This window comes from Natator depressus, chromosome 8 (genome assembly GCF_965152275.1).
Source record: "Natator depressus isolate rNatDep1 chromosome 8, rNatDep2.hap1, whole genome shotgun sequence".
In the NCBI taxonomy this organism is placed as follows: domain Eukaryota; kingdom Metazoa; phylum Chordata; order Testudines; family Cheloniidae; genus Natator; species Natator depressus.
The window spans coordinates 100,255,671-100,269,929 of record NC_134241.1 but is presented as its reverse complement, the minus strand read 5'-3'; the positions used below and the strand labels follow the sequence as shown (position 1 = coordinate 100,269,929).

Sequence of the window (14,259 nt, the reverse complement as noted above, 5' to 3'; positions counted from 1 at the left end):
ATCACAAAGGCATTCTTAAAAACCAACCAAAGCTCCCACTGGAATCAATGAAAATTGTTGGTGCTCAACATTTTGGAAAATCAGGCCATTCTTTATTTAAGTACCTAATTTTAGACACCTAAGTTAGATCTTAATTGCTTTGGCCAAAGCAATTTTTAAAACCCCCTCAACACAGTAGTGACTATTCCAGTGGTAGAATTCTCTGCAGGCTGCAACTTGATGGAAGTATCTGGGATGTGAACCTAGGCTGTGATAAAAGCATTTTGAGATCCAGCATCTAGAGGATGCTGCAGCATGGCCCACAGACTGGAAACAGGCCTAAATCATAGTAAATCAGCTTCTGCAATCTGGGTAATGTGTGGCTGAAAAGGAGGTTCAGAGTCACTGAGGGATCAGAAATTATGAACCTTGGAAACTAAAAGAAGAGAACTAGCATCAAAGGAAATTGCATAAGTGGAAAAAGAGACCCCCGGGATATCCCAGGGAGCAACAGATCTGTCTTTTTAGCGTTTTCAAAAAAGTTAGAGGACAGCCAAAGCTTGATAGCAAAAAGGCAATGCAGCAAGATCTATCAGCTAGCCTTCGGGGACCTGGAGATGAGTCTCATTAGAATAAGTGAATATAAATGGTACTCAACCGAGGAAGCATAAAAAAAAAATTAGGCAAAATGCAATAGATCATCTGGAAAGAACCCAGGAGCAAATCTGTCTACAATGGAAATCTGAAAGCTCCAAAATAATAACCAACACATGTCTAGACAAACCAAGCAAGTACGGTATCAGCATGACCAATGTAAGCAGAGGGCACAATGCTGCACCCTCTATACAGCCAAAACTAACGCTGGAAGTTATTCCTGTAAGGGGTACAAGATCAGGCCCTTGGCTAAGAAAGACTTATCTGGCCAATATCCATGCAGACCTGCGCGTGGACAATCTCAATGCAAGGAGCTAGACATAAGAAATCAAGTCCTTACTTCTACAGAGGGTGCTCCTGGAACTGTTCTCCTTTTACTCTGAATAACCTTTGGCAAATGGAAAAAGCCCAGGATTCCAGACAGGCTGACTTAAGGTTTTCATAGGGAAAACATGCTCTCATCACTGCTTCAGCCTTAAAACTTGACTGGGCCCAAGCCTGTTCCTACTGACGCCAGCCAGAGGGGATTTTACCTGCTGAAATCAGTGGGATCGGCCAGGCCCCCACCTATTTCCACCAGTTTCATGAAGACTGAAGCAGCAATTAATGGTTTTATTTAAAGGCAAAGATCTTGTGATTAGGCAGTCTGTCTTAAACTTTAAGGGAAATTTTAAAATGTGGAGCTCTGGGGAGAAATCTTGTATCCCCTCACTAAGGAGAAATGCACAACAAATAAACATTAGCCTAAAAAGTTTCCACGCGGTTGGGGTAATAAAGAACATAACAGAAGTTTAGAATGAAAAGGAAGAAGGGTTAGCAAAGTTGATCTGCTGACTTATTCTTGCTGTCTAACTTTTTTGTAATGTGTAGGCGTCACATCAGGGAACAATAACACAGGAAATAAACTTGAGTATGGATTTATAATGTAAAATTGACGGCAGACCTCCCCCCTAGAATATTTTATAAATCCATATAAAAAGGGGGAGAGATGATAGATTGGGGGGGAATTGAGGATGGGAACTGAATAGAAACCCTGCCTAGAGACAGCGCCTGGGGAGAGGGTTGTTGGTTTTGTTTTTTCCCTTAAACCTGAAAGTATTTGGAAAATTAAAAGAAAGCATTGTCTAGACATAAGTTTCATCCCTTTTCGGATAGACTAGTGCCTCAGCAATTTGACTGGCCTATTGTCAGTCTCATTTTGAAGCCCAATATGCCAACTAACCATTTAAAAAAAAAAAAACTTGGAAAAAATTCTGTGATGTGACCATCTGTCATAATGTCAGTCCAGGCTCTTTCTCCCACACTCCTTTCAGAAGGGCTAGGTGCAGAGTACCGTGTGTGTGTGTCCATAATAAGCCACCACAAACATGAGCAGCCAATCTGGTGGGATAAAACTGAGCACTGAGGCTATGAACTTCAAATCAATTGGACCTACCGAAGTGCTTTTAGAGTTAAAGGGGAAAGTGCCCTTCAGACTGTTTCCTCTCAGGCCATTGCTGATCTGAAATGGAGTTTTGTTTTTCCTTAGAAATGTCAGTCATCGCCGATCTAGGCATGTGATATTTAGAACTAAAGTCTGTTCACTCCCCATGTGCTTTACTTTAGTTCAGCGTGCTCTAAGATAAAGAAGAGAGGAATTTGAGGTATACACTTTGAGAAGATTTGACAAACGCGAGCTGATTGCATCTCTCTAGAGTAAACCAGCTGAACTGAGCCTTCCTGCCTCCCTAGAAACAAAAATCTCCTGTATTTATGATTTCTTTGAAATCTTTCTGGTCGCGTAGCCCCTACCGGGTTTCAAATCTAAGGGTTTCTATGGATAAATACAATAAATTGAACCCACGGGAGTCTGTAATATCAGCGAAGTGTCTCCGTCGCCCTGGCCGATGAGTTGATGATTATTGAGTTAAGCTATCGGTGGTTTATCTAGGAGCCTGTTCGGCATTACACGCGGTTGGCATTTATCGAATTGTATTTGGTGTTTCGACAGGGCAGCAGCTGTTTGACTGGTTTTCGTGCCCCCCCCCCCCGTTTACCCCGCATGGGCACTGCCCTGTTTGCCCAATTGATGTGGGTTTATGGTCCTAGAATGCCCATCTGGTTCATTTCCACTGTTGATTTCTGAGGGGAGCTGAGCCTGCCAACGTAAAGGAAAGGAAATTTTGAGGCCGATCGAACTGGATTCGGACGTGACTCAACCAGGCAGGAGTTCAGGCTTCTCTATATAGCGAGGACTGGAGATTTTCAACTCCAAAGGATCCTTTGTCAGTTTCGTCTTTGCCTCTTCTCGGATGGTTCTCACCCTGGCTGCTCTCGATTCGGCTGCAAAATCTAGGAGAGGGGAGGGTTTAACAGCTGCCTTCTTTACCTTTACTTAATGATTTTAAAATCAAAGTTTTTTCCACGCCCATAAAGACACCAGCTCCTGGCAGTTACTTTGAGTCATGAAATAGACAAAGCGGAAATTCAATAGCACGTTTTGTGTGTGTGGTCGGAATCGCTAGCAGCTGCTTCGGATTTATTTATTTTTTAACACTTTCGTTTGTGCAGGGGAGGCAAAATTATTACTTTTACTTAAGAAAGGTAGGAAAAGTCGCCCCGGCACTTACATTTGTCGTTCCTTATCGGATTTCCAAGGCTCTGATTATTCAATAGCTAATTTAAACAAAGCGGATAGAAAAGATGTCAAGTATCCGGAGCATTTAGTCCTTAATTTAGAATTTAAAAAAATATATTCCCAATGCACATTATTGGGATTAAAGGAGTGTAAAAGTGAGGGAGCGCAGCTGTTGTGTTTACACACGTGGGGTTTTCCCTGAATCAGTAAGTGGTTGCCTTTTTGCACCAAAAAAAAAAAAAAAAGGTAAATAAAACCTATCTTTGATTCCAGTGCTACAAAAAGGAACTAAGTTTGTTTATGGGATGCGGGCTATTGCATATCGATTTAAACTTGAGAAGTCCAGGACAATGCCTGGCATGCACTGCTGAAATTTTATTAAGGAGCCCTCTAATTGTAGCGAGCCTGTGCCCAAGTCGTTAGGAATTGAATAATTGTGAGCGGTATTTGGAAGCGGGGAGGATGCAGCTGCTTGGCCCAGTTCAGCGGTATTAGTGCTGGAGATTTGACCACCAAATGGTCGCACCTGTTCCTCAGCCGCAGCGAGCTGCAATTCATCACGGCAGTTTCTCACACTGCTAAATGTGGGGCTCTTTTTAAAATCCCACTTGTTGAAATTCCAGTTGTTTGGTATCCGACGGGAGCTTCTCCTCCCCACCCAGGACTCTGTCTACAGAAGCGTTCTCACACCTGTGTGAAGCGAAGCATTCCCCCCCCCCCGCGGGCCCTGGACTGCATTCGAATTATTCTCGGCAGTGGCCCGATCTTTGCCAACCTTCATGCGATTAATCCTTTCTCACACGCTTAGCCTGGTCGATTTCAGGGATGACTCATATGCCCCCTAATTCTGCAAGGGAAAACGTCTCCATTCGTTTTGCGGGGAGGGCCAGGAGTAAAAGTGGTGGTAATCGGGGGGAGTTGAAGAAGGCGCTGCAAACTCTTCCCTATACAAAACTCCCCTATTACAAACTAATTGGATTACACTTCCCCCTTCAATTCGCCACAAGAAAAATCGGTAAATCTCGTGAATTAACCCAGCTTCCTTTATGAGAGCACCTACAGGAAAGTGATACTGAAGAAAGTGGATGAGCCGTGTGTGCGGACATTACCCACGGGCCTCATTAGCCGGATTGAAATAAAGTCTTTCCAGTCTAGCGAGGTTCATCTGATCACAGCTTTCTCCTCCATCCCTTGCTTCATTTAGCGTCGCGATAGCTCGAGAGAGGGACCCTGCTGGTTGGTGCATTGCAGTCGGTTGTAACCCCCTGTTTTCAGCCATAAGACGGGAATTTCTGGAGGACGCTAGAAATAGAAAATAGCTTGGCCTCCTAAGGGACAGAAAACTCGCGCTGACGCCAGCATCAAGGTGCTAAAAAGGGCGTGTATGGATTGGAAGCACGGCGTCTCTCATTTAACAGAGAGCTAGCTCTCCCTTCTGTTTTAAAGACACTTGCTAGCGGCGTTGCTTGGGGGTTCATCGCAGGTACAACCGGGGTCGCTGCCTGGACGATCTTCGTCACGGAAGCAGCTTTTGATCTGCTCTCGGCTATTTCGGTTTTTGCCAAGTGGTGGTGATCTGGGGGGACTTTCAGCCGTGCGGGGCAGGAAAGCCTGCGCCGAATACGTGGCCCCCGGTTAATATGTTGTGCCATCGATATTACATTCCTGGATAAGCCCCCAGATGGGCTGGGGGTAGGGACGGGAAGAAGGATCGGGCCCGAAAGCTGGGCTGTCCTATGGGGAAAGGCGATGGCTGGGGAACCTATTCTTACCTCCGACAGTCTCTTTCTGGGAGCTGCTTTGCCTTGAGCTTGAAGATGCATTTTCCCCTCTCTGTCCAACACCTGTCCGGTAGCAGCTTTCTTTAAATCAGCAGGGAGCTGAGCATCTCCCTGGGAAAGCGTGCGCTCCCGTCCCAAGGGGCAGTGCAAATAACCTGGCTCCTTGGGAACGGTCTGTCTACGTAGGGAACCATAAAACCTGCATGTGGCAAACTTAAGACCTGTTAGGGGTCTGCAAGGCGCGCTGGTGCTAACCAAGCGTCGTGTTAACCCCATGCGGAAAGCGTCCCCTGACCCCCCCAGACCCTCTGCTCTTTATACACGTAGCCGGAGCTGCATCAGGAAAGCCTTCTGCCCTAGCTCTCTAGTTGAGTGCAGTTTTAGTGGGTGTGGGGGGTGGATTTGATTCGCAATCCGTATTTTAGCATCCGCGTGTTTTCAGTTCCACCCTCCTGCTCCCCTTTCCCCAGGAGAGTCAGGTCTGCCAGTATTTTGAGCTGTGATTTCCCCCCCGCCCCCCATTCCCCATTCAATGAATTCTTGAGACCAAGGGACAGGATCAGGGCATGAGGATGCACTTAAATATCACAGTCACACTTGGTGCCTAAAAAAAACCTGCCTGGAGCGATGTTTCAGGTAGGGAGCAAAGCGATATGCGTGGGGCGTCTCCTTCGGTTGGGTGGCATTGGTGTGCTGCGAGTCTCCGGCTAACGCTCCTTTTCCGTCCGCTGGGAAGGGCTGAGTTTAGCCCGGCATAGCTGGGGTAGAGAAACGCGTGCACCCGCAAATCCAGGCTCAGAGAGGGAGACTGTGAAGTCCTGGGGAGGTGGGTTTGCCCAGGGACGAGCGTGAGGGTTTTGCAAAAGCAAAGCGGCGGGTGCAGGGTGGGACTGGCGTCGAGGGATGGATGCAGAAGCCCGGGGGGGAAGAGCTACGGCCGGTGGAAATTCCCTCCCCCCCGGCTGCACTCGCGGCTCGGGTGTGAGGGAAGGGAAGGGGCTCGCTTGGCCCGGGTTGCCCCCAGGGGTAAGTGGCAGAGAGGGGCGGCCGGCGGATGTCGGCGGTGGCTGCGGCACGTGATGCGCTGGCTGCGGTATAAAGGCCCCTGGAACAGTTGCAGGCTTCTCAGTGTGTGAGAAGTTCCGCTGGGTCTGAGCTCGGGGGGGAGGGCGCCTTCCCACAGCCCCCCCTCCTCCACCCCCATCCCCTTTTCCACCCCTCCCCGGGCCCCTCCCTCCCCCAGACTCTGCCAAGGAGCGATCGCAAGCCCCCAGCCCCTCTGTGTCCTTCCCTCCTACTCCCATTCCCCCCCCCCGCCCCCTCCAGCCGCCACCCGGATCCTGCCTTGACTCTCTCCCGCCCGGAGAGCGGCGGGAAGCTGGGGAAGGAGCCGGAGCCTGCTGCCGGCAGTGCCCCGTTGGAGAGAGAAGGGAGGACCGCGCAGCCCCAGCCGCCGCCGCCGCCTCGGGACCCTTCCGGGGGCCGCCGCTAGGTGGGGGGAGCCCGGGCTCGGCTACCCGAGAATGACTCTGGGCAGGAGCAGGAGCAGCGGCTGCGGGATCATGTCCGAGAACTCCCCGGAGGAGGAGCCGCTCTCCGAGCTGGAGGACGCGGATATCGATGTGGTGGGCCCCCCCCAGGACGGGGGCAAGTTCAGCGAGGAGGAGGAAGAGGAGGAAGACGAAGACGGCGACCCTCTGGGGCTGCCCAGGACCGGGGCCAGCAGCAAGGCGCGCCTGGGGGGCTCCCCGGAGAGGCGGTCCCCTTCGGGGGCGCCGGAGCCGGCGTGCGCCCGGGGCGCAGCGCCCGGGGAGAAGCCCCCGGCGGCCGGGAAGAACCCGCTGGTGAAGCCGCCGTACTCCTACATCGCGCTCATCACCATGGCCATCCTGCAGAGCCCCAAGAAGCGCCTGACGCTGAGCGAGATCTGCGAGTTCATCAGCGGCCGCTTCCCCTACTACCGGGAGAAGTTCCCGGCCTGGCAGAACAGCATCCGCCACAACCTCTCGCTCAACGACTGCTTCGTCAAGATCCCCCGCGAGCCGGGCAACCCGGGCAAGGGCAACTACTGGACGCTGGACCCGGAGTCGGCCGACATGTTCGACAACGGGAGCTTCCTGCGCCGGAGGAAGCGCTTCAAGCGGCAGCAGCCGCCGCTGCACCCCCCGCACCCCGAGCTCCTGCTGCGCGCCGGGGGGGACCCCGGCCCCTTCCTGCCCGGCTTCCCTTACGGACCCTACGGCTACAACTACGGCCTGCAGCTGCAGAGTTACCACCACCCCCATCCGCCCCACCCCGGCGCGGGGGGCACCTTTCCCTTCCAGCCCCCGCACTGCCCGCCCCTGCCCGGACCTCCGCCCCCGGCCGCTTCGGTCTTCTCCGGCGCCCCCAGCCTCCCCTCCTTCCTGGGCGGCGAGCTGAGCTGCAGGAAACCTTTCTACCACCCGCAGCTGAGCCCCACCGCCCTGCCCGCCGCCGCCGCCCTCCTGCAGACGCTCAAGGCGGACAACAGCCACGGCGGCGGCCACAGCACCCCCCGGAGGCCTTCGTTTTCCATAGACAACATTATCGGGGGCGCGGCCCCGCAGCCCCACAGCAGCTCCCCCACCTCCTCACCTTACGCCGCGGGCCAAGTTGGGAGCCAGGCTCAAGTCCTGGCCATGCTGACTCCTGCTTTGGCACCGGCACAGAACCCCTTAAACTTGGCCCACGAGTCTCTCCTGCAGCCCGGACAGAACTTTCCCAGCAAAATCACAACTCTGAGTAGCTGTCCCTTTTAAAAGAGAACAAACAAACAAACAGAAAAAGTCCCCCCTTCAAAAAAAATACTCTCCCCCCCCCCAAATTCTCCTCCTGTTGTGTTTTAAGGTAGGAAATCTTTCTTTTTGTGTTTTGTCTCGTTCGCATCCAGATCTCTGTATCTCTTCCCTCTGCTCGAAAAAGAATTATAAACCACCCCCCCCTCCGACTCCAAAAGTACATTTATAAAGTGTCCATACTGTACGATGGGAAATTCAGCTGGTTAAAATGTAACATTTTATAGCTGTTAATTTTTTTTAAAAAATCGATCTCGGGTCTTGGAAACATTTTCTTTGCGGGTTGCAAACGTCCTGGAGAGAGAGCTGGGCTTGAAACTTACAAGGGGAGTTTACAATGTCTGGGTATTTTTAAAAAGCGTTCCTTCAAAGCTCTGATTTTAAGGGTTTCCTCAAACGTATGCATATTTTTCTCCTCTCGAGGAAAATGTTTAATGATCCGATTTTTTTTTAATCTTGGTTTGATTGGTTTTACTTCTAAGGCACCATCCAGTATATTTAAAAAAAAAAAAATCCGTGAAACTCAGGACCTTTTGAATGAGACGTATTCAAATACACATTTAAAAGATCGGAGATATCAGGAAGCTTTATAATTTTCATTTTTTTTAATCCCAGTTTTTCCACCCCTTAAATGTGCGGGTGGGTGTTTTTTTTTTAAATGTATCTGTAATTATTTGTATATAGATTATTGGGGAGATAATGTGCAGATTCCACTCCACTCTCTTCACTGGTTGTGCATCCGTCCTATCTATTTTATTGGGGGAATCTGTGAATACTTTGTGGAAAAGGCCAACGCAGTTTTGTCCACCATGGTGTAAATTAATAAATGTCTGTGAACTGTTTAAAACAAAACCCCAAACGATGGTTCGTTCTTATGTATTTTCTTAATGTAAGAACTGATCACCCCCCACCCTAACTCCGGGCCTCAGAACGGAGTGATGTAGCTATCCAATTGACACAAGTTAGAAACGGAGTAACTTTTAAAAATAAAACCACTTAAATCTCCGTGGGGGGAGGCTTCTGATTACTTGAAAACCAAAGCTCCGGCTAAACTGAAGCACCAAACTCGTTAGGTTTTAGCTGGCCTAAATTGGAACCGAATTCTTCAATAGACATTGAGGAAAGCGGACTAGAAGGACAGACGGTCATCAATATATTGATTTTGGTTTTATTTCCCAGGGTAAATGTTTTAGTTCCTCTTCTTACCAGGTCAGAATTTAAAAGTTTAAATTTGGCTTTTGCTCTTTTTGTAAACATGCCCCCCCTTTTAAAAAAATCATAATTCAAGGTTTATAAAATCTCCTTTCCATTATTAGACTTTTAGTTTTGGTTCTACATGGGGCAACCCATTGAACTCCTGTTTTCGCTGTTGCCAGGCTGTTCCTACGGAAGGAGGGGAGAGAATACGGTGTGTGTGTGGGGGGGGTTGTTTTTCTCCCCCTTTTTATTTTGTTTGGAAACGTTGACCCATGGGAAAATAGCTGAAAGGATTTTGTTTTTCCTGGGGCCCGAGGAGTTCGGCTGGCCCAATGAAACTCGAGCGCTCTGCCTACATTTTGCAACAACTTACGAAAGTAAATAAACATCTTGCAACGCTCCCTGCCCTCCCCCCCCCTTTTTTTTTTTTTTTGTATTGTCACGCAAGAACTTGAAAGCAATCGGGTTACTTTAAAGAAGCATCCTGGTCTCTTGTGCAGCAAGCAGGGAAGTTGTGCGCAAAGAGCCTTGTGCTTTCAGTGAATTACACCAGACTGATTCAATCCACCCCCCCCCCCCCAATATTCATTTACCAGCTTCGCATTGTGCCAATGGACTCCGGCCCCATAGAGATCAATATATTAACAGGCAGGAGCAGTCGCGGGTGAGTGTGTGTGTGTGCGCGGGGGGGGGGGGGGGGGATTCGTGTAGCATTTTACATCTCTCTTAATCCACCTCGAGCCTCAGCTGAGTTTGTTGATGTTGTTGCTTAAGGGGCTGTTTCCCCTGAATAGGCGCCCAGCGAGCGGTCTCACATCTCGCTCTCACGCACATTTGCTTTTGAAAAGCGATCTTCTGTCGGACACTTGGTTGTCCCCTTTCATGTCCAGCTCCTACAAAAGGGGCTACAAGGCTCGACGTGGGAGAAAAGAGGAGGCCAATGAATCTATTTTGCAGATTGCCAAGCACATGGTGGAAACACTGAAGAGCCTCTGCAGCCCTTTTCTTCTTCCGGCCTCCCCTTGTCTTTGGCTAGAACTTGCGTGCAAGTAGTTAAATGGCTAGGTTGGGGGTGTTTCTGACAAGCTCATTACTAGAGGGGTGGTCCCCCCCCCCGCCCTTTCTCTCTCCCCGGAGCCTTTGAAGGAGTTAGAATTAAATACTGAAGATAGTGAAGAGAGACTAACTTTGTTCCGATCCTCTTTCATGAATGAGGTTGGTTTCAATAATGTGGGATCCATAGGGAGAAAGGAGAGAATTTATACATCAGGGTTTTTATTTTAAAAGTAGCGAGCGATTTTTAAAAAGAGCCGGGGGGGGGGAGATGAAGGGGGGTGGGAAACTGTGGCAGGGAACTAAATAAATATAGAATTTAGTGGCTGGTAGAAAATAGTTTGAGAAGCATTTCGGATGAAATCCGGTCCATCGGGCATGTAAAATGTAGAGCCAGTGTGTCTGGTTTGCAGAGTTAATCAACAGGACATTGCATTTAAAACCCCGTTGGGCAGATCTTGCTTAGGACAGCGGTGCTGTTCTGCACCAGGTATTTGGGATTTCCCCTAGGAGGGCAAATCTCTTCCTAGAAGAGAGGTAGCAGATTGCAAACCAGTCGTTACGCAAACCCAACTGATAGTTGTTCTGAGGCTTCCACCCTTTGCTCATTGACTAGAACAATGATGGCTTCAAACATACCAGGCCCCTCCCCACTTAAAAACTTCTTCTGTTAGGTTGAAATCCCCTTTTGTGGCTGGCGTTTTGTCTTGTTCACCCATTCCTCCCCGCTCCGGTCCGGTCAAGGGAGAATATTTGTTGTTGTTGGAATCTCCTTCCCTAGAAGTTTTTAAGGTCAGGTTTGACAAAGCCCTGGCTGGGATGATTTAGTCGGGGATCGGTCCTGCTTTGAGCAGGGGGTTGGAATAGATGACCTCCTGAGGTCTCTTCCAACCCTGATATTCTATGATTCTATGTTACTCTGTGGCCATGAATGAAACTTACCAGGGAAAGCTAACCAATTTTAATCCGAGCCAAAACGAGATCAAACCTTCCTCGTTGACTTGTCTCGTTTGCACTGCAGCCTGACTCTGTGTCGTGGTGCGTTGATTTTTTTGCTCTGGGTTTCTCTAGGCCTCGCTGTGAATGTGGTATTTAGAAACGAATATTGTACGACGCGTGGGGTGGTTAACCCGTAAAAACGACTGTCTGCAGACCCTATGGCCCCCCTCACTTTCCTGTGTGGCGGGGGCAGGGGGCTCGGACTCCGCTGCACCCCAGGGTTTGCTGGATCTGAGAGCCCTCGATTCACTGCCAAGCCTTGCCACGGCGGCGGGGTTAACAGCGAAATAGGGAATAACGTTAACTCTAGAGGGGGTGGCCACTGCGGATAATGGCCTCTGATTACGGGGCTGGCTGGCTCTGTCGGTTTGATCTTCACGGGGCATTATTTTTAAGCTGTCGTTGAGGATCGCTTTTCACGCCGAGTTGGTTAAAGGAGGGGGGTTGTTTGTTTGTTGGGGGGAGGGAGGGGGCATTGGCAATAACCGATCACTCAACGATGTTAGAATTCAAGCAGAATCTGTTGCCAAAATCCGGGTATGAATTTGTTCTGCTCTGTTCGAAAACTGCAGTTACAAAAAAGGAGGGGGGCAAAAAAAACCCCAACCCCCCTTATAAACCTAGAAAGATTGAAGGCCGAAGACCTGAATGTTAACACTATAGCGCCCGATCCTGGAGCCCTTCCTCGCTAGGAGTTTTTTGCCTGAATAACGACTGGCAGAATCGGTCCAAAATAGATCCCTGCCCAGTTCCTGTCTATACATAAAATGCCAGCCGAATTCTCCCGTTTGCAAACGTTTCTTTCGTGGACTGTTTGGGGTTGGGGAGGTAAATACCTTTCTGGGGTGTCAGTTGAAGGAACTTTAACAGCCGCCCGGAAGATACTAAATAGTATGGAGGTTTCGATTCGAAGTGGGTTTCATTCAACCGCTTCTATCATTCAAGGGCACAAAAAATGTGACCCGCGAGATGGTTTTTAGGGCGCGTCACCCTCCTTTTTTGTAACTCCCCCCCCTTTTTGATATGGCTAGGGAAAACAATCCTTCTCATCAACATTTCTGTTTGTAAAGGAGGAGGCCTCCGAGAACAACAAATGTTGTAACACGTTTCAGAACACATCTGGTGTGGAGGGAAACCCCCTTTCCATTGTTAGGTCCCGTGTCCCCCCTCAGTCATTGGCCTAAATTGGGTGATCACGATTCTTGGGATAGAAGGAAGAGCGCGTCAATTTCGATCTGGCTTTTAAATCTCCACCGCGCATCCCATCAGAAACTTCAGGCTCCTGGAATCACATTAAAACTCTCTCCTAACATCTCCTCCTTTGGCAGGTTCTGGTATCCATTATTGCGCTCAGAAGCCCGCAGGAGCGTTTTAAACTGATTTGGGGAATTAGGAAGGTCAGAAGCCCCTTTCCCGTCTCCAATATATTTGTCTTTGTGTTTAAACGGAGCGCTGAAAAATTATCTGGATTATGGAAAACACCTTTTCTAAACAGCACCGATTTCCAGTGGTTAAACCCTCTCCTGATGGCCAGGCCTCTTTGGTTTCCTATTTCTGAGACGAACCCCCCATGTTCTCGCTTGCTTTAAATCTTAATTAGAGTAGTCATCTCACCCTTGCTTGAGACACTTTCTCTTGACTTATGAATTAAGACAAATATTTGCAAGGGAGTGGACTATTTCCCCCCTCCTAATCCACAACGTTTCTCATCCCTCCCCTGCTTTGGGAAAGAAGCTGTTACCTCTTAAATTTTCCCTACGTTTTAAAATCTTCAATGCCTATTGCTTTGGGAACACAAGCGGCAGTTATTGGATGGAAAACGTGATCGTGCAGTGTTTTTAGATATTTCACACAAAGATATGAGCCGCTGAGGCTGACAAGGGGGGACTTTCTGTAACAGGGTCTTTCCAATCTTGCCAGGCCATATCTGGCTTTGGATATTGCAAGGGGTTTATTAACCACGTTAATTTGTGTCTCGTCTTGTTAGTTCTCTGAAGCTTTTTTGTTCTTTGGGTTTTTTTTTTTTTTGTATGGGCGACCACCCAGGGGCTGTAGTTCTAGGGAAATACAGACATGCAAAAAACATAGCAAACTTGTTTATTTCTCTAAAGTTTGACGGCAGCAGAGCCTAGTCCTGGGGGGGGGGGGGGGGGAATCTTTTATTTAGGGCTCAAATCTGGCATATTTAAATTTAGACCTAAAGGGTCATTTTAGTGGCCACTTGATGAAGTTTAAAACTTTGTCCAGTTTCAGAGGCTTTGAAAGCCCATTTGTGACAGTGATGGGGAAGGATTGTTGGTAGCCACGAGAGAATAATAGACGTTGTCAGTTTTACTCAGTTTGCAAGGCGGTGGGGAGGGGAACCCCTTGGAAATGTTGAAATGAAATAAAGATTTATCGTGCAGCGCTGAAGGTCCGGAGCTAAACTTTTTCAGGGTGGTATTTAAAGATCTCAGACAGCACCTCTGCCCCCTCGAGCCTATTGGAGTGCGAATATTTAGATATTTGTTACTTAATACGCTCGAATGGATTGAGACACGGGAGACTTCTCATATAGCCTCAATTCCACGCTTAAATACAGGCTTTGGTGGCTCTTTAGAGAACAAATCAGCCAAGCTGCAAACTTTGCTCCCTCTTTTAGTTTAGCTTTCATGCTTCCTTATCCAATGCAGGCTAGGTAAGAAAATACTGCAGGTCCCAAACACACATACTTCATATCCACCAATGCACTTTATATTTTGTGTGTCAGCACCATTCCCTGCTTGAAATCCGAAGCAAAAGTTACAGTGAAACAAAATGTGACTGGTTGCAGGGAAGACCCTAGCTGGTTTTGCACTTTTTGTTTTATTAAGAAAAATCACCTTTCAAAGCGTTTCAGAATGTAATGATTTTCGTGGCGGTTTTTAAAATCCATTTTCGCCTCCCCGCTGGAAGCACTCACTGACATTTTGCCCTCGGAGCTAATTAAGCGTCACGGTAAAAAAGGAGAGAGAAACACATATAGTTCCTATAATTACTCCCCATCCAAAGGGTCTGTTACATCTCTAGAATAAAGATAAATTGCGCGTACACACGCTTTGCATCGGAAACCTGCAATCCGCGTGGATTTGGTTGTGAAAGGGTTTGGTAGCTGAGGGAAGGAATCAAACGACATTTTAAACCG

At 48.6% G+C, this 14,259-nt stretch overlaps 1 protein-coding gene across 1 annotated transcript; it reads left to right on the top strand.

The window, feature by feature from the left end:
* Positions 1-6,360: 6,360 nt before the first annotated feature.
* FOXD2 (forkhead box D2) lies at positions 6,361-8,783 on the top strand. Its single transcript, XM_074962319.1, has one exon. It carries the CDS (start codon positions 6,555-6,557, stop codon positions 7,809-7,811), a length of 1,257 nt encoding a protein of 418 aa, XP_074818420.1. The 5' UTR covers positions 6,361-6,554; the 3' UTR covers positions 7,812-8,783.
* Positions 8,784-14,259: the final 5,476 nt, after the last annotated feature.